Source organism: Balaenoptera borealis (genome assembly GCF_965194805.1).
Source record: "Balaenoptera borealis genome assembly, chromosome: 2".
In the NCBI taxonomy this organism is placed as follows: Eukaryota; Metazoa; Chordata; class Mammalia; order Artiodactyla; family Balaenopteridae; genus Balaenoptera; species Balaenoptera borealis.
Window position 1 is genome coordinate 166,770,283 of NC_138867.1, and position 25,432 is coordinate 166,795,714.

Below are 25,432 nucleotides of genomic sequence, written 5' to 3' on the forward strand. Positions count from 1 at the left end.
GTGCTGCCCCCACCAGCCCGTTTCCAGAACCTAACGCCGGACGCCCACGTGCTACAGCCGGGACTTGCGCCTGGGAGCCGCCCCTAACCCGCTGCCCGGACTCCTGGGGGCCAAGTGCCCGCCGTTGTCACGACAACCGGGGGCCAATGGGAAGCGGGCAGGCGGGAGGAGGCCACGCCTCGACCCCGCCCATAGAGGAGGGCTACGAGCTATAAGGGCCAGAGGCCGAGCGGCGGGAGCTAGAGTCCAGGAGCGCGAGGAGCGCACGGGGCTCTCCAGTGTCAGCTGAGCGTAGAGGCCCGGAGCCGGGAAGGGCGCGAGGAGCGGCCAAGATGTGCGGTGAGTGCAGCGCTCACCTGCGGCCCCCTCCGTGGCGGCCGCGGGTTCCGGCGCCCCGGCCTCTCAGAGCCTGGGCCCAAGAGCCGGGCCCTGGGGACTGGAGGCGGCGCGAGATGGGGGCGTCGATTTGCCTTGGTCCCCGACAGAGGGACTTTCACGGGCTGGGCCTGCTTCCCCTTGCCCCGGCCGCCGAGTGGGTGTCCCAGGGAGGGGTGAAGGGGAGGGTGCCCAACCCCGTTCTCGAACCCACAGAGGGGAGGGAATTGGTCCTGTCCTAGGCCTGGACCCTCGAAACACAGAGGTGTGTCCGCACCCCATGTCCAGTGAGGAAAGCGCCCCCAAGTCGCCCACAAGGCGGCCAGGCGCAAGCTAGCGCGCATCCCGGGCGCGGGGTGCCCAACGCGGCTCTTAGCCCATCGCGAACACCGATGAGAGGCGACCACACCTGCACCGTCCCCGTGGTGTCTGGAGCAGCCCCTGGTGCGCTCGGGAAGGGCCTGTGCGTCCTCCTCGCGTCCCAAAATGAACTTCTTGTACCTAGAAGGGTTGATTCCGGATTGCCGCCTCTTCGCTGGAAAGAGCTCTCGGCGAGGCGCGGGGAAGAAGCAGCACCTACCGCCGAGCTTCGGGCGGAATCTGGGAGAGGGAGCCCTGGACTGGGAGCGGGGTCGGGCCCCGGCGTCTCGAATACCGCGGTGACTGGGCGCGGTCCCTCAAGGCTGCGGGACGGTGGGGAGGGCGGCCCGGCCCTGCGCGCACATCTGCAATTCCTTACTCTCCTTGCTGGACCGCCTCCGCTGGCTGGGGAGAGGGCCGAGAACTTCTGCTGGGACAAAAGGTCACTGTGCATTTTTTTTTTTTTTTCCTTGAGTGGGATTCAGTTTCCCATTCCAGCCTCCTGTGGCTGGAGGACCTGGTGGAACTTTTGAAGCCATGAAAGGCCTCTGTCTGACCGTGCTCAGGGCTGCTGGGGTCGGGTGTGCCAGCAGTGAGCCGTGGGCCAAGGTCTGTACAGGCCTTGTTTCTGAGGCCAGGCGCTCCTGAAAAAGTGAAAAAGGACCGACTGACCAAGGAGCAGACAGCTGACTTTTGGGGTGCAACCTCCCCCAGGCCAAGCAGACATCAATTTAAACTCCTGAACCCTCAGCAAAAATGTCAGGACTCCCGGGCGTCATTGGTAATGTACATATAGGGCTGCCTGTAGGCATTCCTGGGGAGAGAGATAAGGCAAAGGTGGCAATTTTGCCAAGAAGCTTTGGGTTCCAAACTCCTTAGTGTGGCATTCAAGGCCCTTGGCCACCTGGTGGTTTTAGAGCCAGACTGGTGCGCCAAGACCCTCCCACTGGGTCTGCCCCTCCATCATGAGCAGCTTCCCTCCTTCCTCCTCTCAGATGCCCTTCCGCCCCTACCACCACCCTAGCCATCCTGCTTCCTATGTACATCCACCTTTCTCTGTTGTCCTTCTGAGCCTGGGGGCGCTCAGACTCTCAATTCTGAGTTTGTTCTGCTTTCCTAAAGGGCTGCTGTGTTTTTGGCCCCTAGGGAAAGGATAAGCTTTGGTTTGTAACTACCTGTGTCCTCCCAACAGGGCTCCCTGCTGGCACACCCCACCCTCCAGCCCTCAGTGAAGTCGGGGAGTCTTGTGGAGTTCCTGCATGGGAAAGTTATTTCCTTTTCAAGTAGCCAAGAGAAAGCCTCAGCTGGGTGCTAATGTGCCTTTAACATCTTTCTGACACTTGCCTGAGCACCCCTTGCACAGAGGAAGCTGTCCTGGGCTCAGAGCTCAGAGCAGCAGATGGCTAAAATTGAACCCATTGGTTTGGTTTGTTTGTGGGTTTTTTTTTTTTGGGATTATGATCTGATCTGTGTATATACGGCAAGTGATAATTAGTTTTCTTTTATGTTTGTTTTCTTTTGTAATGAATTTATTTAAGTTTTAAAAACTTTGGTCAATTTTATAGAAAAATATTAAAGAAATGATTGTGCATTTGGTACAAGGATAGTGCAAAAACTGTGAGGGTGCTCCTGGAATAAACCACTTACCCTCTTCACTTTACATTTGGGGAAATTGAGGCCCAGAGAGGTCTGTGCATACCTTTGTCTGTTGTGTTAGGTCTTTTCTCTGGACTGGCTGTAGCCCTGCTGGGATTTGCCACCTTGAAGCCACCTCAGAGCTCAGATCTCTGGGGCTGGTTCCGCAGTGGTCAGCAGGGGTTGAGCTGAAGGCCTTTCCTTATCAGTTCCTGATGACCGGGCTCAGAGTGCCTCCTGCTCTCCCTTGTCTTTGCTGCTTCTCCCACAGGAAGCTGGACCCAGTTCTAGTTGACCCTCCACACACTAAGCAGATCACCCTCAAAGTTTTAATGAACTGAGAGTTTATCTGAAGCGACACATAGGTACTCATGGGTGGTTTTGTTGACATCTGGGAATTGCTGGCATTTTGCTGACTTTCTGCTGATAAAAAGGCTACTATATTCCCTCTCCCTCCCTCCTTTACCCACTCTAGAGAATAACTGCTCCTGGAGAGGCCCTGTTTTCCAGGCCCTGGAGCTCTGTGGGCATGGTCCTCCCCTCAGAGAAGGGGCAGGTAGTTGGAGGGGCAGTCCAGAGGCTGACCAGGGACGGAGTAACTCATGAGGTAAATGCTGCCATAGAGGGAAGACCTAGGGCACGAGCTGCAGCCTGGCAGCCCCATGCCAAACCGGCAGCCAGACATCTTTCTGTTTGGTGCACAGAATTTAAACTTTGTTTTTTTTTTTTAATTATTGTAGTTACCAAGTAACACAATTGGGAGATTTCACATAAATAGGTAGGACTTTGACTTCTCTTGAAAAAATCCGAAGATGAGCAACTCTGAGTCCATGTTTCTGAATAGTTTACAGTGATCCCTGGGATGACAGGTGCAAGCTCCCCATTTCTCCCACCCTGACCCAGCTGCACCACTCACTGATGGTACCTGATGGCCCCCATGCAGTCTGAGGTTGGGACCCCAGCACAATGGAGGCAGAGACACTGACTTTCCCCAGAAGAGAGAGAGGGACCTGGGAGAGTGTCACAGGCCTGATTTCAAGTATGAGCTCTACAGAGAGAAGAGGGTGATAGGTGTGCCAGGCTGAGGGCACAGCATATGCAAGGGCATGGCGGCATGCATGCTTGGGGATGTGACAAAAAAGATTGCATGTCCCGTCTATGAATTCTTAAATCTTCCCTGTCCTTCATTACTATACTTAGTCATCTATGAGGTGGGAAAAAAAGACTTGAAGAAGAAAAAATTCTTAGTTTTTGCTAGAAGGTAAAGCCCTTGCCTTGAATTCATCATCTTTTGTATTAGCTCCTCTGGCTGCTGTAACAAATTGCCACAAACTTGCTGATTTAAAACAACATAAATCTATTTTTCTCACAGTTCTGGAGACTAGTTGTCCAACAATCAGTTTTACTGGGCCAAAATGGAGGTGCCAACAGGGCCCCACTTCCTCCAGAAGCTCTAGGGGAGAATCTGTTCCTTGCCTCTTCCAGCTTCTGGTGGTTGCCGGCATTCCTTGGCTTGTGGCTACTCATTCCAGTCTCCTCTTCCATGGTCACATCACTTTCTCCTCTTCCATATTAAATCTCCTTCTGCTTCCCTTTTATAAGGACACTTGTTATTTCATTTAGGGCCCATCTGTATAATTCAGAATAATCTCCCATCTCAAGATCCTTAACTTAATCACATCTATAAAGACACTTTTCCATTTACAGATACATTCTAGGAGTTAAAACCTAATTTTTTTTTTTAATATAAATTTATTTATTTATTTATATTTATTTTTTGGCTGTGTTGGGTCTTCGTTTCTGTGCGAGGGCTTTCTCTAGTTGCGGCGAGCAGGGGCCACTCTTCATCGCGGTGCGCGAGCCTCTCACTGTCGCGACCTCTCTTGTTGCGGAGCACAGGCTCCAGACGCGCAGGCTCAGTGGTTGTGGCTCACGGGCTTAGTCGCTCCGCGGCATGTGGGATCTTTCCAGACCAGGGCTCGAACCCGTGTCCCCTGCACTGGCAGGCAGATTCTTAACCACTGCGCCACCAGGGAAGCCCAAGACCTAATATTTTTGAGGACGATTATTCATCCTGCTACAGTTGGGTTCTTGCTTTCGGATACCTTCTGCAAGAATAGTCCAGTGTTGCCAATCCCAGATGGCTACAAGAATGTTGACCAGAGGGCTACCAGCATCGCCTGCACCACACACACCCAACTCCTCTGGTCCCAGTCATAAGGTGAATGTAGGCATCCGTTAAATACCCCTTCCTTCACTGGCATCATGCCACACACCCAGATGGACCAAATAGTGTTCATACTTTCTCTAGAAGTCAGTTCCCATGTCATATAAATATCGTGCATCTTGCTCTCCGTGTGTGTACGTGATACCCTTCCCACTCATCTCTTCTCTGCAAGAAACAGGCATGGTTTTATTCCCCAGAATCAAGAAGGGCCAGGGCACACACACACACACACACACACACACACACACACACACACACACACACACAGTGTGTTTACTGCACAGCAGTCTTTCACGAGAACTTGTCAAATGCTTACGGGGGCTCACTTGCCTCTTGTCTTAGGTGAGGAAACAGCAATCCAGGGAGATTACTTGGCTCGGGAGAGCTCATCCTTTTGTCCCAAACTTCTTTTGGCTCTCAGAACCCTGTCATATTTGACACTCCCTTCCTCCTTATAACAGTTCAGTTCATGGGTGGATGCCTCAGAAGAGACTGGACTGGAGTTGATGGGGCACAGACTCTGGGGTCAGGACGCCTGGCTTGTTGCCTCTCCAAGCCACAGGAGCCTTGAGAAACAGAGCCCCCTACACAGTAGTGTGCAGATAAATGTTTAACCGCCGGCTCTTTGGTTTGCCAGTTTCTATGGTGTGAATACTCTCACCATGGCTAATTTCAGGTCACCAGCATGAGGTCCCTGAGCATGGAGTTAGGAAGAGATGCACACAGTTGGCTCTTCGGAGCCAGTCTTAGCAGCTCTCTAACACCCCTGCCCCTGCTTATGGGACTTTTGTGGCACTCTCTGGAGGGCTGCAGAGAGGCCAGCTGGGCGGCCAGCTGGGCAGGGGCTCAGCACGGCCTGCCACCCTCCTCCTCCTCCTCCCCATCATCATGCCATTTCCCCATCAGTCTTATTCATCAGGGGTTTCCCGAGTTCTGAGAAACCTTCTGGAGATTTTGTGATATAAGATTAGTAAATAGTGCTTTTAAATTGAGGAGTTATTTTTATATTTAGCAAAATTTGCTTATAAAGGAATAGTAACTTGAGGTTACAAACACTCTTGGGAGAACGTTCTGAAGATTCATTAGGTGCAAAGCCAAGTAATTTAATCTAGTCATCTCCCTCTTTTTAATTTTCAAAGGAAATATTTCACTGGAAAAAAGAAGTCTGGCTTTTTCATAGCTGAATTTGGCAGTTTGAACTTCTTTCTTTTTTCTTGAAAGTTTTTTTCTAAGTACAATTAAGAGTATTTGTATGTTGCTTCCCCTTTGTTTTGGTGAAACCCTAACGGGACAGGGACACCAGGAATTTTCTATTAAAAAGAAAAATGCCTTGCCCACATTTACTGCAGGAAGCAGAGTCCCCTGTTATCTCAGGGATTAGAGTGTTGTGGTAACTTTAACCCTTGGAGTCCCAAGGAGGCCTGAAACAGGGTAAGGCTGTCCCCAGAAGAGCCAACCCCCTCCTGACCCTGAGCCAGGCCTGGGGACTCCTCTGCCTTTGTGAGAGGACCCAGCTGTGCGATCTCTGCCTTTACTCTCACTTCTGTGAGGAAGCAGCAGAAATTGTCCTTCCCACTTCATGAATAAAGTGGCCTTCCCCAGTCTGCACAAGGGAGATCTGGACATCCAGAGAGGCCATAGCTTCCTTTTGCAGCCCTTGCTCCTGGCCCAGTGGCCTTCCCTTCCTGGGGGCCTCACCTGGAAGGGTATACTGCCCACCTCCCCTGGCATGCCACACACACACTCACACACCCAACACACTCACACACACCTGACACTCAAGCACAAACTCATGCACATAAACATACTCTCACACACATACACACTCAACACACATACCTGACACTCAAACACACACACACACACACACACACACACACACACACACATACTCAGGAATTTTATGAGGCATAAATCCAACTGGCCATGTCTTCCAATTTGGGACTTAGAATAGTATCTAATCTCTAGTAGACTCATGGACTAAGGAGGTCAACCTCTTCAATTCTGAGAAGCATTGGATGGTGGTGGAAAGAGTGACCTAGGTCTGGAGAGGGTCCCATCCTGGCTGGGTGACGATGTAGCTCCAGTGGAGCGAGCCCTACCCTGTATGAGGTACAGGTGGTATCTCTGCCTGGGACTGTTCACCCTCAATCACAGTGAAGGCAGTGTCTTTCATTGGGAAGCTGATCCTTGGAAGGATGGAGAAGTTTTCCAAAACGATAGGCACAGAATCATAATGTGGACCCTGGCCCACCCACTGTAAACTTAGACCTTCTTCCCTCATCCTCCAGGCCCCAAACAACCCCTCCCCCCATCCAATACCCCGAGCACCCCAGGGGTTGTAGAGAAGGTTCCAGGAGTTCAGTGATCCTAGTTCTGGCTGGGAATCCAGAGACATTGCCCATCTTGTCATTGTCATTATCTGTCACTTGAAGGTCAAAGCGCCCCTACCTGCATGGATGGACCTCTGTGGTGCTTTTGGTCCTGAGTTCCTATATGATCTCTCAAGCCATATTTGGAGGGAACATTAGAATTCCCAGACCCCCAAGGTGGGCTGGGCTAAGGGACCACAGTCCCCTCTTAAAGGGCTCGTGTCCATCCTGCATCACGTCTGCAGTCTCTTCTGGAGTCCCTCTGAATTTATCTGGGTTTTTCTACCTTTGGAACCTTTTCTCACTCACTTTTCCCATCAGTTTTAAGAGTGGGACCCTGAAAAGCTGTTTCGAAGCTCTGAATGTTAGGATGGCAGTGTAGGCAAGGGGTATACACTGAGCTGCAGTGGTTGGGCCAAGGCAGCCTCTGCCCCAGGGCTGGGCATCTCTCCAACCAGCTTGGAGGTATTTCGCCATCCCTCTCGGGCAAGGGAGGTGTGTAGTGGGAGCCAGCCTTGCTGTGGTTGGCTCTGCCCTGTGGGGAGGGGGCTAGATGGGAAGAGAAAGGTGGAGTTAGAAGCAGGAGTGTCCCGGGGAAGGAGTGACCTCCCAGGGGTCAGGGGAGGGTGTATCAACATGGTCTGGACCTCACCAGGGGAGCTCTGAGTGTGTCCATCAGGGGCCAGATGGGCATCTCCCCACGGGCCAGGCCCCCTCTGCAAGCTATTTCTCATCCCTTGGAGTAGGATTCTAAGACAGGTCTTATGCTAATTTGGGGGGCATTAGTGATGAGCCCCCTGCAATCAGGTAGACCTGGTTGTGAATTACTCAGCTCTTTGGACTTGGAGCCAGAGATGCCCTGTCTGTCCATGGGAACCACAGCCTGGATATAGGCATTGTGAGGATTAGACAAGATGAGGTTCTGAAAGTATTGGCACATGGGAAGGCTTCATGAGTCGTGATAGTGGTGGTTGTGATTTACTTTGCAATCCCACCCAGTGGAGTTCTGGGATCCTTCCCCAGGACCTGGTTCATTTATCTAGAAGGCTCTCCACTCCAGTCCTAGGGTCCTCACCATGCATGATGGTTGGGGGTGGGTAATGCTGGGGCATATACGCCTTTGTGCTTGAGTGTCTTAGGGTTACCCTTAGAGCAGTACCTCACTACCCTGGTGAAAGGAGCTAACACTCAGGGACACCAGACTCAGCACTACCCACCTCTCTGGCCTTTCTGTCCCTCGTGCTTACACTTGGGGGTTCTCTCTTTTTGTGCATGGTTGAGGGTGGCTGTCTCCAGCCCAGCTCAAAGGCCACCTTCTCTGATCAACACCTCCCCCCCAATCCATTCATTTATTCATGCATTCATTCATTCAAAAAGTAGTTACTGAGCACCTAAAATGTACCAGACTCTGCGCTGGGTTCTGGGAATATAGCAAGGAATAAGACAGATAAACAAGACACATGTGGTCTCCATCCTCATGAAGGTTACAATCCAGTGGGGAGTCAGACAAAAGACAAGAAGGGAAGTGCTATATAGGAAATAAACAGGGCCATGTGACTTTTTAAAAATCGGGAGAGGAGAAGGCCTGTAATAGGCCGGGTGGGTGAGCTGTCGGCCACCTTTGCAGAGAGCCGGTCCAGGAGCCTTCTGCCCCTTTCCCACCTCTCAGCTCTCAGCCTCTCTGCCTGCAAGTCTCCCGAGGGGTCGGGTGGTCCCTGTGCATCATGTCCTCTCATGATTCGCCCTGCAAGGCCCCCTGACTGGTCCATCTCGGCACTTCACAGCACGTAGCACAGTGATGAAGCCCCTGTGGGCCAGAGAAATGTTTATGGGATGATTTACATCTTAATCAATCTGTAACCAGATCACACATTTGGTTTAATCATCATTTCCCCAAGTAGAAAGCCAAAAATAAATACCAGTAAACTGGTACTATTTTCCTTGTGGTTTTATTTAACGATAATTTCTCAAAGGCTTCCCTTGTGCTGTATACATACCTGCATTTGTGCCGCGTGCTCCCCAGGAGGAGGAAGCTCTTTGCCTGCTCCATTTTCACAGATACAGACACTTACTATGCAGCAGGCACTGTTCCTCTTGCTTTACAAAGACTCCCATGAATTCTCACAGCAACCCTAGGAAGTAGGTGCTGCCATCACCACGCTCCACTGGGAGTTCAGTGACTTGCTCCAGGCCACACAGAAGCAAGGAGTGGGCTGGGATTTGAAATCAATATTTGGCAAAGGTGGTAGGCCATAGCTGCCACCCTCTGTGCTTCTTGCTGTCACAGACCAGTGAGCAGGCGAGGGAGGAGGAACCCAGGCGGGGTGACCCTGAGCCTGTCTTTTTACGCATTGGACCGTGTGCTCAGACTGCTTTCTGCCTTCTTGTGGCTGTTGTCCCTCCAGGTGAGCAGAGCTGGGGAGCCACGGTGAAGTTGATTGGGCTAGCTGACAATCCTGTACCCACCACTCTCTAATTCATATAGCGGCACATGGTAACATACTACATACAGGCACGTGGCAAAATATCCTGACTGTACAAAAAGGACACATGCAGTGGGAAAGGAGTTTCTGCCTTCGGTCCAGCACCCTCGTCAGTGGCAACCACTGCTCCTAGGGTCTTCCAGAAACACGCTATGTGTCTCCCTGCCCCACCTTGGGTAATTTACAGATGTTCTGCAGGCCACTTTTTTCCCTTGACACATCTTGGAGATGTAGCCTGTTTTCCAAGAGAACACACAGCTTCACCTTGTTCTCTGTATAGGGCTGCCTGCATGTGGCCCTACAGTGGCCACGTGTGACCGTGCCATCACTTACCTGGGCCCTGCCAGGCATCAGGCTGTCCCCAGCCTTCAGCTACCACAGACAGCGCTGAGCAACTATCCTAATGCACGCACACTTGAATCCCTGCACAGATATCTGTTGGATACATTCCTAGAAGTGCAGAAGCTTTGTTCAACAGATGTGTACATTTTAATGTGAGAGATTGCCAAATTGCCTTCCAAAGAGAGTGTACAAATTTAAACTCTCACTTGTTGTCAAACTGGTGGATCTTTACTGATTTCATAGGTAAAAAAATGGATTCTCACTGCAGCTTTTATTGCAGATGAAAGGGATTCCAGAAGGGAATTCTGATATGAATAGCAAACAAAATTCCTGGGAAAGCAGCTTTATTCTATTTCATTATTTTGTTAAATAGTAAGAGCACAGTATAGGTGCTGTTTTATTCACTTTCATCTGGTGGCGTGCAGGGAGAATCCAGCCAAGAGGAGAGAGGAGAGAGACAGTGCTTAAAAGAATTTACTGAACAGAGGTTGGTATGCAAGAGATTTCATGTTAAAAATTAGATTTATGCCTTCTTGCGCAAAGACCTTGAAAACCACTTCTTGGCAGCCCCTCTCACCACAGTAATCAACCAAACAGTGCTTGAGTGGCTGCCAAGCCTCCCAGCTGGGTGTGGACACAGCTGGTGGTCCTGATGGCAAGGACCCTTTAGCCGTTCCAGCCAGTTCCAGCCCACCAGGGGCTCTGGCAGCAGCACCTCCCACCAAGGCGGCTGTTCTGGGTCTCAGAGCCAGAGATGCATACGTGCCTGACGTGAGTTCAGAAGTGAAGTTTGGCCCAGAGGATGGGGAATTGCAGGGGAGAATTGGCAAACATACAGCGCTCTTGTAAAAGAATTTCGGATTTAAAAGAGTTGGTATTTTTCCTTTCAAAACATTTAAAACAATTTATGCATATATTTGTTTGATGACCACCTCTCATTCTGACTATAAGGATCATATATGTTTTATTTTCCTTGATATTCGTAAGACCTAACAGAGTGAATGCCACGTAGGAAAAAGCCTCTAGATATTTTGAAAAGAATGAATAAGAGGATGAATCCTGGCCAAACAAATAAATAAAAAGAAGTTGGCGAACACAGTAGATTGTATATAAAACTATGTATTATTTTTTTAAGGCTTAAAGCCAACAAAGGAGACAAGGCCACTGAACAAAATAGAATAAAAAAATATATATCTTTTATTCCATGCTTATGGGAGAAAAATAGACAATAATTTGACTTTTGGAAATATACATTGTCTCCCCTCAGCCCTCCCCCCCCAAAAAAAAAGAGTTGGTGTATGGGCCTTTGTGTCATCTGCAATGCCTGTTAGCTCCCCTTTGTGAGGGTGCAGGTATAACTCTAGAACAATTCCCAAGGTGCCAGGAGAGTTTTGCAGTTTAAAAGACTACAAAAATGGTTTGTGAGTTGCTCCATCCTTCATATAGCCATCTCCCATAGCTATGTGCTCTTTACATTGACTGGAATTTGACGATATCCCTCCAGGGAACTTCCTGATTTTTTTGCAGAAAAATTAATGTTATAGAAAGTTTTACCTAAGCACAGATTATGGTGATGGCTACACAACTCTGTGAATATACTTAAAAACCATTGCATTGTACACTTTAAATGGGATAATATTATGGTATGTGACTTGTATCCCAATGAAGCTGTTAAAATTTACATTAAAAAGTAGCTGTCTTTTTTTTTATATATATGTAAGGTGACAAAAATACATCCTCTGACCAGAAGTGTTTAGGTTTGAAGCGTAGGGTAAATTGTGAGCTCTTGAAGCACAGATGCTCAGCTGGGGAAGCGCTTCTCACCTGACCTGGAAGACAAAAATAGCTGACTGCCAAAATTATCCTTGGCCATTTTTAAAAGAAAACGTCTGTAACTGCTCAGAAACCACAGTGTGCATGTTTTTAAATATAAACCCTGCCCCTTAATACTCGTGTGCAAATATATCCTGTGTACAGTAGCATACAGTACCTAGGAATGCAAAATATAATTTTTAGCACTGTATAATTTCATCACCTTTTTTTTTTGACTGTGTCTAGATTAATTTTAGCAAGTTAAATTTCATATGATGTGACCCTACTTACTGCTTAGGAATATAATATTTACTTTAATCATTTAGTTTAAATCATTTAGTTTAATCATTCATTCAAATATACTATATTGACTTGAATATAATCTAGAGACATTACAGATATTACAGAGATATGACATGTGGTTTGCTGTATAATCGCGATCATCCCTTAGTTATCTGCAGGCAGGTTGTCCTCTCCAAGGTTTATCTCTGGCAAATTTTTTCCCCAGTTTTATTGAGATATAATTGATGTATTACATTGTATAAGTTTAAGATATACAACATAATGATTTGTATATGTATATATGTATTGGTATGTGTTACATATATATGTGTATATGTATATACATATTGCAAAATGATTACCCCAATAAGATTAGTTAACATTCATCACCTCACATAGCTAAAAGTTTTTCACTGTGATGAGAACTTTTAAGATCTGCTCTCTTAGCAACTTTCAAATATACAATAGAATATTAACTATAGCCACCATGCTGTACATTATATCACCAGAATTTATCTTATAACTGGAAGTTTGTACCTTTTGACCACCTTCACCTAATTCCCTCACCTCTCATCCCCCAACTCTGGCAACCGCCAATCTGATTTCTTTATCTATTGAGTTAGTTTTTTTGTTAGATTCTATATAAAAGTGAGATCATACAGTATTTGTCTCTCTCTGTCTGACTTATTTCACTTAGCATATTGCCCTCAAGATTCATCCATGTTGTCACAAATGGCAGGATTTCCTCCTTTTTTATGGCTGGATGATATTCCATTAATATTACATATATAGGGCTTCCCTGGTGGCTCAGTGGTTAAGAATCCGCCTGCCAATGCAGGGCACATGGGTTTGAGCCCTGGTCCAGGAAGATCCCACATACCGTGGAGCAACTAAGCCCATGTGCCACAACTACTGAGCCTGCTCTCTAGAGCCCACGTGCCACAACTACTGAAGCCCATGCGCCTAGAGCCCGTGCTCCGCAACAAGAGAAGCCACTGCAACGAGAAGCCCACAACCAAGAGTAGCCCCCACTCGCTGCAACTAGAGAAAGCCCGCCCACATCAACCAAGACCCAACGCGGCCAAAAATAAATAAATAAAATTAATTAATTAATAAAAAAATATTACATATATATTCCATGGCTACTTTATCCATTCATCCGTCAATGGACACTTAAGTTGTTTCCATGTCTTGGCTATTGTAAATAATGCTGCAATGAACATGGGGGTGCAGTTACAGGTATCTGGCAATTTTTAAATTTTGCTCAGACCTTTCTGTCATCCCAGAAAAATGTAGAGAAAACTTAAAAATAATAAAAATTAAAATTGAAAAAATAAACCTTCTTTTAACCCTATTCATCCCCGAGGCAGTGCTGCCCAGAGGTTAGGATCATTTAAGTCCTAAAATCAGGTCTCTTTGGTTCCACTCCTGACTCTGGCCCAGTTCCAGAAGGTAAGGGGAGGGTAATGGCAGGTCCAACCTCTAAGACTGCTTCGAGCTTTGATTGATACCTGTGTAGCAATGCTTAGCCCAGTGCCTGGCATATAGTGAGTTCTCAATAAGAGTTCCCTTTTCACGATCCATACTATTGCTTCCCTGCTTAATACAGATTCATGGTCATTCTATCCACATACATTTATTGAACAAGGACCATGTGCCAAGACGCCTGTGACCTTGTCAGGGGATGTAGATGTCTCAGGATGTAAGTAGATGTCTCAGGATGTAAGAGCAGGTGAACACTTCTGGCCGGGGCCTGGACAAGCCTGCCCTGGGAGGTGGGGTTGGACCTGAACTTTGAGAAGGGAAGGTTTTCCCGTGTAGGGCAAAAGGACAGAGGGGTAATGGGATGGGACACTCACAGAGCAGGATAGAGACAGACCAAGGGTCTGTAGTCTCAAGCAGGGGAGTGGAGGAGTTTGGAAAGAACCAACATGATGACTGTTTCCTCCTATTTGGGAAAATGTTATTTTAATATATGAATGCAGAAAATAAAGCCAAACAAAATCTTCTAGGCTGGTGGGCCTCCCTTGAAGATAAGGATTCTCTATGAGGCCAAGAGATGATTTTATGTTTGCTGTCATAAAAGTAGTGCTTATTGATGGTAATGCTCCAAGCATTAGGGCCAAGTGGAAAGTGGAGCAAAGGCCCCAGCCCCTGTTCCTACCTGTCGCAGGAGGCTGGGGTGACCTCCTTTTGACTCTTCTCAGGTGTGTTCTGTGCAAACCAAGGAGTCCACATAGCGGGGACTTCCAGATGGCCCTAGGTGGTTGCTTTGTTTTGCTGATCTTTTCTATTATAAATGTTGCCACAATGAAAGGCGTCTTCTGCGAGTATGTCCATAGGAGAAATTCTCCACGGTGGAATTGCAAGGCCATGGTGTGTGCGTGTGTTCTTCACATGCTTTGTGAGTCCTTTTGTCACTGCAGGAGGGCTGCATACAATGTCCTTCTAGAAGCAGGAAGGGAGTTCTGCTCTTCTTCCATTACGCCTGGGGAAGGCCACACCTTCTTCTGCAGGCAGCCTGGAAGCCCTTCAGTGATGCGCCTCCAGTGGTATCTGTTTCCCCAGAAGTGTTTTCTTCTAAACATGAACCAAGTGTTTTGTAAACATATGGTTTTCCCTTCTTTTAACAGGAATCTTCGCCTACATGAACTACAGAGTCCCCCGGACAAGGAAGGAGATTTTCGAAACCCTCATCAAGGGACTGCAGCGGCTTGAGTATAGAGGCTATGACTCAGCAGGTAGGCTCTGCAAGCTGCTGCCATATAAACATAATGCTTGTTCATTAAAGAAATTTGAAAATTCCTATAGAAAAGTAGAAAGAAAAAACAAGGGTTAAAAAAATATCTATCAAAAGCACCCCCCATCAATATCTGTGTCCCTCCTCTGGTCGTCTGGGGTCTGGGGACGGTAGAGGTGTCATGCAGATATTTATTGTTTTATCTAATTATAATTATGCAATTCTGTAATTTTGTATTCTTCTTCTTTCACTTACCTTGTTTTTTTCCATTACCCTAAACACTTCCTAACATAATCTTTCTAAGTGGCTGCACAGTCCTCCACTGGATGCCTATCTCAGAGTTTACTCCTTCATCCACATAACAGGTGGATATTTAGTCTGTTTCCCATTTTTAATTAAGCAGCCTTAGGAGAAAAAGGAGAGCCAGATAATTATATATTCCTATAAATTCTTAACAGAAAGCAAGTCAGATGAAAGATTGCAGGAACACTAGTGCAATGGAAACACCAGCTAAAGTAGCAGAATGCAAAGTGCACAAATGTCCTTAAATGAGCCCGCTGCCTTTGGCGGCAGACGTGGTGGCACCTCTCCCGCAGGCAAACTCCAAGAATTACCCTGGTTAGAAGCCGAGGTGAGGCAACCACAGCCTGGGTTTCAGGCACATGTTCCCTGATTGCTGGTTAGCACTGTCACAGTCACAGCCTCCTCTTTCCAAGTCAATATCCTAACACTGTCTAGTTCTCTTCTGGGCAGCAAGCCTGGGGAATAAGAACTAATAAATCCACAGTTCTGTATAGCCCTCACCCAGGGTCATTCCCTGTAATGAAGCATGGGAGACAAAACTTAAATTCCAATACAAAAAAATCATGTTTATGTTACAGGTGTGGCAATCGATGGAAATAACAACGAAGTCAAAGAAAGACATATCCAGCTGGTCAAGAAAAGAGGAAATGTCAAGGCTCTTGATGAAGAACTTTACAGTATGTGAAAGACATGCCAAGTCAGAGTAATAAATGCAGCCTGGGTCACTTTAAAATCTTTAATTCCAACAGCATTGGAGACTAAAAATATTAACCTACCCAAGCATGGAAAAATAGGAGGGTTAAGTCCATGTTGCAAAACTGTTTCCCAGAGTGTGGGATGGTTTATTTCAGGTGATGGTGTGCTGAGAATTTTTTTTTCAATATTTAGTACTTATGTATTTTAATTTTTGTGGCAAATGATACTGCTTTTCCATTTATGGTAGGGACCTGTAATTTTCTTTTTAAAGTAAGTTTATTTCAGTTAAGTGAGTTAGGTTACTGATAAGTACTAATTAAAGCAAGGCTCTGGCAGAATTCTCCAGAATGGGGCCTTTGTGGTTGATGGTGGGATGTACTTTTGGTGTAGCTGATGTGTCTTCATGTAATGAAGTCACCTCATGTAACAGTACCATGTCAATGCTTAAAGTGCAGCAAACTTATTTTTCCTTCATCTAGAACAGGACAGCATGGACTTAAAAGTGGAGTTTGAGACCCACTTTGGCATTGCCCACACACGCTGGGCCACCCACGGGGTCCCCAATGCTGTCAACAGCCACCCACAGCGCTCAGACAAAGGCAACGGTATGTAGTATAGCCTTGCTCCCCTGTCCTAGTGGTTGTGCCTGGCCCTGACCTGTGCCAGGGTTGATCCACACCCACCACCAACTGGCTTCTCAGCGTCCCTGTCTTCCCCGAGTATCCAAACTGTTGGCACTGGGCCCCAGAAAGGAGGCAAATTCAACCTGACCCCTGGATAGCGCTGACCCCGCAGGCATCCACAGGAAAACAGTGGCACTTCCCATGAATGCCTTTGGCTCTGGGGACCCAGCCTGAGTGGGACTTGGTGGTGTAAAGGGTTGAAGGCCTGGGCACTGTTCCTCAGTTAGGGACAAGGGTGTTCCAGAGGGCTGGGCACTTGAGGAAAGATTGGGGTTCCTTCCTCGTCCAGCTATACCCATCCCTGACCCTGAAGAGAGTGGTCCTGAGCCAGGGCAGGTGGCAATGCTGATCTTGTTTAACGTCTGAGGTGCCTGCTCCAATCCTGGTTCCTGTAACGAGGGCCACCCAGTTCTCCCAATTCCCCCCTCACCATGTCAGCCCCAGCCCATGGGTCCACATCACTTGCCTGAGCCCCCAGGACAATTCTTTTTGTGGTGGTTCTTTTAAATGATGTCCCAGTCTCCTCTCATGGGGGAAGGACTGGTAGGTCTGGAGTTCCCACTGGAAGCTCTCAGGGACTCTGTGGTCAGCACCCAGGGGTGTCAGGGCCTCTGGCAGTAGGACACATGGGCATATGAGGAGAGAGGGCATAATCCCTGACTCCTCCCAGGGCTCCAAGGGCAGACGAGGGTCTAAGACATCATCTGGGCCTTCTAGTGGGTCTCCACTCTGGGTTGGGCCTGGTCAGGTCAGAAGCCCCCATGACCCACACCTGGGCATGATGCGAGAGGGTGTCCAGTGGAGAGAATGATTTCTGGAGTCAGCTGGGATCCCCCACCCCAAGCCGACTCCACTGGAGTCAGCTGGGATCCCCCACCCCAAGCCGACTCCAGAATGTGGCATAATGCAGGTTCTTGCCAAGCCTCATATTAGAGTAGGGATCAGACACGTAAGAGTAGTTGTAGGGTATTTACTATTAGCTAAACACTTGACAAGCCTCACTGCCATGAATTGTCTTGGAAGTCAGGCCACAGGAGAGAGCAGCACCTCCCTGGTCAGTGTCCTTTGCCCCTGTGGACACTGCAGTGCCTGGAGGCAGCTCACCCTGCCCGATTTGGAAAGGAAAGCCTCCCGGAGAGAACAGGAGGGCCCCATGCACCTCTCTCATCAGAGCAGCCAGAGATAGTACAGGGACCAGTCTATACATACACCTACATGGTCAGAGACTTGGGTAGTGAGGTTTCTTTGCTGGGGACCATTCCTTGCATCTGGTCCATGCCCTGAGCCATGAGATGCCCCACTACAGGGGCAGGCACCCTACACTCAGGAGGGGGACAATAGACCCCACGGTGCTGAGGACCTAGGATATACATCCAACCAAACCCCAAGCCAGATGCAGAGGCTGGTCCCTGGAGCAACAGTGTTACTGAGGTAACACACTGTACCGAGACCATGTGCCCTGAAATGTCGCCACCTCAACCCCAGCCTCCTGCCCACTGAGATGATAGGGTGAACCCCCGCTTCACTGCAGACAGTGATTCTGTGTCCCCAGAGCAGCTAGGCTCCAAGGAGATTGCCCCCACACCCAAATTTGGAAATGCCTGCCGTGACTCAGGATGAGTAATTGAAGAAAATAAAACAACATGGGAAATAAGAAAAGATTTGTAAAATTTCTCTAACGACTCATCAGTGATATCTGAAGAGCATACTTTTAAGGAAGACTTACACCCAGCAACTACATTGCATACAAAAATTACACAAAGAAGTTTTCACAAAGAAAACACAGATTCTAGGAAACAAATTAATGATGAGAAGTTAAGACAATAGGCTGAGATGAAAGAAAATGTGACAGGGTTAAGAAAATAATGTGAAGAAACACAGTCACAATAGATATGAAAAAAATGGAGGACGGGATTGTTGTGAAGACAGTTAATAGATAATGAAGGCTTAATCATCCCTTTTGACATAAATACCAAAGCCTATTTCATGCTACTGTAGGCCACAAGTCAGAGCTCAGTGCGCGGCCAGGTTGGTGGATGCTTTTTATCAAAAGAGAAATGTGTTATTTCCTCGGGTTTAAATTGTAGTCATGGCAGATGTCAGCTCTAATCTCTGTAAGTGAAGTTTGCTTATCACAAGTGTCTGTATGAACAGAGTTTGTAGGTTTCAAGCTGTCAAATTGTCTTTCTTCACATCTGACTTGAACTTCATTTCTTCATAGCATTTCTCTCTTGACTTCCAGAATTCGTGGTCATCCATAATGGGATCATTACAAATTACAAAGACCTGAGGAAATTTCTGGTAAGATACTTCCCCCGGGTGACATCTAAGTCAAGTGGTATTGGTCTTTCCCAGAAATTTTCCAACCAGCTCATTTCCCTCCAGAAAAAAAGGCAGAAGCTGATTGAGGTCCACTCTTGGCCACATCACCACATTAGACACAAAACTCATCCCCAGCTCAGGCTCCTCCCCAGATCTTGCTGGAGGAGAGAGCAGGGCATTCTCATTTACCTCAAAGGCCGTTGCAGAGTCAGAGCAGAATCAAAAAAACATGAACTTCTTTTTATTAAAGTGTCTGCACTGAATAACATACCAACTCATGCACCAAATGGAATGTGGGGTGGGAAGGCAGGCGGCAAGTGCTTCAAGTATGAAGAGGTTGTGGTATTGGTTGGGAGGTGGGTGGATTTGATTCAATGTGTTTGATCATTTTGATTGCTGTTATTTTGCAATGTCCAGATTAATGGCAAGGACAAGCTTCTGAGGCGGGATGATCTCAGGGAAGACTACAATGACTCAGCTGTGTTAGGCTGTGGGATTCAGGCAAACATTTCTCATCCCTTCCCCATTTTCCTTGTTCTTGCCTTAAGTCACTCCAAGGACAAGTCATAAGGGAGGAGAGGGAGCTGGCCAGGCCAGCATTGCACAACAACCATTATCTGACACTCTGTCCAACCAAATATTCCAGGAAAGCAAAGGCTATGAGTTTGAGTCAGAAACAGATACAGAGACCATCGCCAAGCTGATTAAATATGTGTTCGACAACAGAGAAACTGAGGACATTACATTTTCAACACTGGTCGAGAGAGTCATTCAGCAGCTGGTGAGTTACAAGTCTCACCTATCTAAATCATCCCTTCATTCCTTCAGTTTTTATAAACACTTATTAGGCAAACTTGCACCAAGTACCTGAGGATTAAAGATGGCTCATCTACAGTGCCTGGCCTTAAAATGTTACATCCTTGTAGAATTGGGAGAAGTTCTGAGGTTTTGGTAGTAAACATCAAATAGAAACTGCTTTGCTTCATTTTAACATCTCTGAAATGGTGATAGGCCTTCTGATCTGTGGCTTCTACCAATGGTGTGTTGCACAAGGGACCTTGATTGTGGCAGTTCATGTTGTCATCTTATCAGTTGACTTGTGTGCATTGTTGACTTGTGCGCATACATACCCAAGATGAATTTAACTGATGTTGGAGACTTAGAATTGTAGTCTTTCCTCCTGTTTCAGTAAAGCAGTTATTCGTCATGTGGGAGAAATGCCCACAAGTCCTTACTGAGTGGAGCTGGAAGGAAGGAAGAGGAAATAAAGACAGCAGGTGTGGACTTTTGAGAAGTTTGGTTGTAGAAGAAGAAGGGTGCAAAGAAATGGCCCAGTGAAGGGAGAGGGTTGCAGTTCTGAGGCAGGATTGTATTTTTGTGGTAGGAGATATCAGATCATGTCTGTGTGCTGAAATGAATGATCCAAGTGGGAGAAAGAGATTGGTGATGTCCCAGAGAGTTGGACCTATGGAACAAGGTCCCTGCAAAGGGGCACATGGTGGAGGGATTGTCCAAGAGAGACACGTCCTTGGAGGAGGAGGTAGAGCAGACCCAGGCCCTCCATGGGACGGTGGAGGGAGGAGGAGAGGGCTCCAGACTTCCTAGAATCCATCCTTCTGAGCATCAGAGCTGTCCAATAGCTCCCCTGAGATGGGGACAGCTTGGAGAGAGTGTTCAGGGCCGAGGATCTAGAACATCTGGGGTCAGAGGCTGCTTTGGGTACAACACTGTGGTTTAAAATATATGACCCTTTGGTGTTTTCAGTCTTTTTTTAAAAGTAAGTCAAACCCTTTGCCCTGTGACTCCCACTTTGGGGGACCTTAATTTAGAGGACATATTTATAAATAAAAGCCTGTCCCATAACTAGTGTACAGTAAACCAATTTAGTTTTGCAGCATAGTACTTTCTCTTTTCCATCTGTAATTTTAAATTTTGGAAATGTCTCTCAGTGATGGCACTTTTAAACTTCAGCGATATATCTGAAGCAACACAGGGCTCTTTTTGGCAGAGAACGGGAAGAGTTTTTCTATTTAGTCCTACTTCATTGCTGACAAAACCAGCAGGGTGAATGTCAGGCTCCTCAGGTTCTGTCTAAAGCCCCTTCATTTTGGGCAGTTTGAAAGGCCCTTAGGGACCTGGAGATGCTGGCCCCGGGGTCTCTCTGGTTGTGTGACTGAGTTGGCAAACTGGACATAGCATGAGGCCATGAGGTCTGCCTAGGTTTCCAAACCTTGGAAATCCAGATTTATAGCTGGCTGTACATAAAGTCAAGTACGGTCATGATTAGTACAGGATGGTCAGAATGTAGGAGAGAATTTTGCATTGAACTTTTAAATAGGAAGAGCATTTGGAGTTTTGAGTTAGGAGAACTATATTCTAACTCTGGTTTGTACAAACCAACAAGCTGAGGCACAGAGCACAAATGGCAGTCATTGCCATAGAAATAATAATTATAACAACTCACACTTCTGATGTGTCTCTATTATGTCAGGCACTGTTCTAAGCACTTAAAATGCATTAGCTCACAGAAGCCATACAAGGTAGGACTATTCTCATTTCCATTCACCATGAGGCACAAAGAAGGCTGCCGTGATTGCCCAGTTAAGGGGTGGAGCCACGATTTGAACCCAGGCACTAACGTGTGTTGAGCTAAACTTAGGTCGTGGATTAGCCCCTTTAATCCTCACAATTGCTCCCTGAGTAGGTACCATCCCTGAGGCCCAGGGCAGGACCCCTGGCTACGGTTCTCATTTCCTGAGGTTCTAACTGCAGCAGTCCACCCAGGTCATCACAGAGCTGGGAGCTGTTCCTTGTGGACCTGGACAGGGAGGTTTATATTGCTCACAATGAAATCCACAAGTTCTGGTCTTTGATACTTGATTGTGGTACTGCCTGTTTCACTTTCCCCTCCTGACATCACCCTGCGCAAGCTGTCCTATATTCAGCACCCTGAGTGAGTGACCCCAGGACTGCCCGCAGTGAAGAGGCTCCCAGGGAGAGCTGTCTGGGGTAGTGGGCTGAGGTGCAGCAACCTAGCTTAGCCAGAGTAAGTTGTTCCTCACTCTCCTTTCCCGTCTTTTCAGGAAGGCGCATTTGCATTGGTTTTCAAGAGCATCCACTACCCCGGAGAAGCCGTGGCCACAAGGTGAGACAGAACGCATTGACATTTCCAGCAACAAATAAATAAAATAAAATCACTTAGCTTGAGGCACAAAAGAGAAGTAGGGCCCCTGGCAAAACAGAAGGTGCTCACTCTATCTAAGGGACAACTGTGGCTTAGCCACAGAGAATGTACCCCACCATCTCTGTGGCTGGAGCTTCTGATTTTTTTAAAGAGAAACTAGAAAGTTGGATTTTTATTTGAAATCTCTACACTTTTTTTTTAGAAATTGACAACAAATTCAAACTAAAAATAAAGTTGTATAGCAAGGGCAGGTCCAGGTTTCAGGTCAACTTCAGAGATTCCCTTTAGAAAAAGCATGCAAAATTATGAACATGAAATTAGGAACAAAAATGAATGTTGACTCAGAGGCAAAGAATATACAAATCAATTTTCACTGCAAAGTAAAGGAGCTGTTACAGTGGAGGATTACTGGGCTGAATGTCAATATTATGACATAGTATGAGTGTGTTTCATGTTTGGTAATTGCAATCATTGTTGCTTTTGTTGTGGTCATCCATGTACAATGCCTGGTGTCAGTCTATTTATCTCTTGTAAAAATAAAATATAGTGTGTGTGTGTGAAAAAAAAAAAATGAATGTTGATTTGAATCCAGTAAAGAAGAGGCCTTGAAGGCCAAGAGCTCAAGCTTTATCACCTTCATGCCAGGTGTGATCCAGGAATCAGCTGAGAGGGCCTGGGTCAGCCCATATGTCCTTCTGTTAGAGCCCTGTGGCCCCCAGCAATGTGTGGATTCACACAAATGGGCATGTGAGTGCCATCCTATAATTTTATATTCAGATGGGTGGATTATCCACCCATCCATCCATCTGTCCATCCACTCATTTGTCTATCTACCCATTTATCTGTCCATCTATCTATCCATCTGTCTATCCATCCATCAATCAATCTGACCATCTATCTACCCATCTATCTATCCATCCATCCAACTAATATTTGTTGAGTATTTACTGTGTACTGGGCCCTGGCGACCTAGTGACACCCAACCTGGTCCTACCCTTAAGGTAGCAGTCCCCAACCTTTTTGGCACCAGGGACCAGTTTCATGGAAGTCAGTTTTTCCACAGACTAGTGGCAGGGGGAATGGTTTCAGGATGATTCAAGCACATTACATTTATTGTGCACTTTATTTCTATTATTATTACATTGTACAACTCACCATAATGCAGAATCGGTGGGAGCCCTGAGCTTGTTTTCACTTGCCACTCACCAATAGGGTTTATTTATTTATTTATTTTCTAATAGCTTCTTCTTTTTTTTTTTTTAAACATCTTTATTGGAGTATAATTGCTTTACAATGGTGTGTTACTTTCTGCTTTATAACAAAGTGAATCAGTTATACATATACATATGTTCCCATATCTCTTCCCTCAGGCGTCTCCCTCCCTCCCACCCTCCCTATCCCACCCCTCTAGGTGGTCACAACCACCGAGCTGATCTCCCTGTGCTATGCCGCTGCTTCCCACTATCTATTTTACATTTGGTAGTGTATATATGTCCATGCCACTCTCTCACCCTGTCACATCTTACCCCTCCCCCTCCCCATATCCTCAAGTCCATTCTCTAGTAGGGCTGTGTCTTTATTCCCGTCTTGCCACTAGGTTCTTCATGACCTTTTTTTTTTTTTTTCCCTTAGATTCCATATATATGTGTTAGCATACGGTATTTGTTTTTCTCTTTCTGGCTTACTTCACTCTGTATGACAGACTCTAATTCCATCCACCTCACTACAAATACCTCCATTTCATTTCTTTTTATGGCTGAGTAATATTCCATTGTATATATGTGCCACATCTTCTTTATCCATTCATCCGATGATGGACACTTAGGTTGCTTCCATGTCCTGGCTATTGTAAATAGAGCTGCAATGAACATTTTGGTACATGACTCTTTTTGAATTATGGTTTTCTCAGGGTATATGCCCAGTAGTGGGATTGCTGGGTCGTATGGTAGTTCTATTTTTAGTTTTTTAAGGAACCTCCATACTGTTCTCCATAGTGGCTGTATCAATTTACATTCCCACCAACAGTGCAAGAGGGTTCCCTTTTCTCCACACCCTCTCCAGCATTTATTGTTTCTAGATTTTTTGATGATGGCCATTCTGACCGGTGTGAGATGATATCTCATTGTAGTTTTGATTTGCATTTCTCTAATGATTAAGGATGTTGAGCATTCTTTCATGTGTCTGTTGGCAATCTGTATATCTTCTTTGGAGAAATGTCTATTTAGGTCTTCTGCCCATTTTTGGATTGGGTTGTTTGTTTTTTTGTTATTGAGCTGCATGAGCTGCTTGTAAATGTTGGAGATTAATCCTTTGTCAGTTGCTTCATTTGCAAATATTTTCTCCCATTCTGAGGATTGTCTTTTGGTCTTATTTATGGTTTCCTTTGCTGTGCAAAAAAAAAGCTTTTAAGTTTCATTAGGTCCCATTTGTTTATTTGTGTTTTTATTTCCATTTCTCTAGGAGCTGGGTCAAAAAGGATCTTGCTGTGATTTATGTCATAGAGTGTTCTGCCTATGTTTTCCTCTAAGAGTTTGATAGTGTCTGGCCTTACACTTAGGTCTTTAATCCATTTTGAGTTTATTTTTGTGTATGGTGTTAGGGAGTGTTCTAATTTCATACTTTTACATGTACCTGTCCAGTTTTCCCAGCACCACTTATTGAAGAGGCTGTCTTTTCTCCACTGTATGTGCTTGCCTCCTTTATCAAAGATAAGGTGACCATATGTGCGTGGGTTTATCTCTGGGCTTTCTATCCTGTTCCATTGATCTATGTTTCTGTTTTTGTGCCAGTACCAAACTGTCTTGATTACTGTAGCTTTGTAATACAGTCTGAAGTCAGGGAGCCTGATTCCTCCAGCTCCATTTTTCGTTCTCAAGATTGCTTTGGCTATTCGGGGTCTTTTGTGTTTCCATACAAATTGTGAAATTTTTTGTTCTAGTTCTGTGAAAAATGCCAGCAGTAGTTTGATAGGGATTGCATTGAATCTGTAGATTGCTTTGGGTAGTAGAGTCATTTTCACAATGTTGATTCTTCCAATCCAAGAACATGGTATATCTCTCCATCTATTTGTATCATCTTTAATTTCTTTCATCAGTGTCTTATAATTTTCTGCATACAGGTCTTTTGTCTCCTTAGGTAGGTTTATTCCTAGATATTTTACTCTTTTGTTGCAATGGTAAACGGAAGTGTTTTCTTAATTTCACTTTCAGATTTTTCATCATTAGTGTATAGGAATGCAAGAGATTTCTGTGCATTAATTTTGTATCCTGCTACTTTACCAAATTCATTGATTAGCTCTAGTAGTTTTCTGGTGGCAACTTTAGGATTCTCTATGTATAGTATCATGTCATCTGCAAACAGTGACAGCTTTACTTCTTCTTTTCCGATTTGGATTCCTTTTACTTCTTTTTCTTCTCTGATTGCTGTGGCTAACACTTCCAAAACTATGTTGAATAATAGTGGTGAGAGTGGGCAACCTTGTCTTTTTCTGATCTTAGTGGAAATGGTTTCAGTTTTTCACCATTGAGGACAATATTGGCTGTGGGTTTGTCATATATGGCCTTTATTATGCTGAGGAAAGTTCCCTCTATGCCTACTTTCTGCAGGGCTTTTATCA

General features: G+C 46.2%; 1 protein-coding gene and 1 long non-coding RNA gene across 2 annotated transcripts in view; one reads left to right on the plus strand and one right to left on the minus strand.

The window, feature by feature from the left end:
* Positions 1-204: 204 nt before the first annotated feature.
* GFPT2 (glutamine-fructose-6-phosphate transaminase 2) overlaps positions 205-25,432 on the plus strand; it is a 47,532-nt gene continuing 22,304 nt past the window's right edge. The window contains exons 1-7 of the mRNA XM_082379312.1: positions 205-339; positions 14,522-14,629; positions 15,510-15,608; positions 16,107-16,232; positions 18,553-18,611; positions 19,279-19,413; positions 21,716-21,777. Of these exons, the coding sequence (XP_082235438.1) occupies positions 333-339; positions 14,522-14,629; positions 15,510-15,608; positions 16,107-16,232; positions 18,553-18,611; positions 19,279-19,413; positions 21,716-21,777 (596 nt within the window). The 5' untranslated portion in view covers positions 205-332. The remainder of the gene's footprint in view (positions 340-14,521; positions 14,630-15,509; positions 15,609-16,106; positions 16,233-18,552; positions 18,612-19,278; positions 19,414-21,715; positions 21,778-25,432) is intronic.
* Positions 4,122-9,364, minus strand: LOC309623049. Its single transcript, XR_014241255.1, has 2 exons — positions 6,472-9,364; positions 4,122-6,436 (listed from the first exon to the last, which is right to left on the minus strand). It is a non-coding gene; the product is annotated as an uncharacterized lncRNA (long non-coding RNA).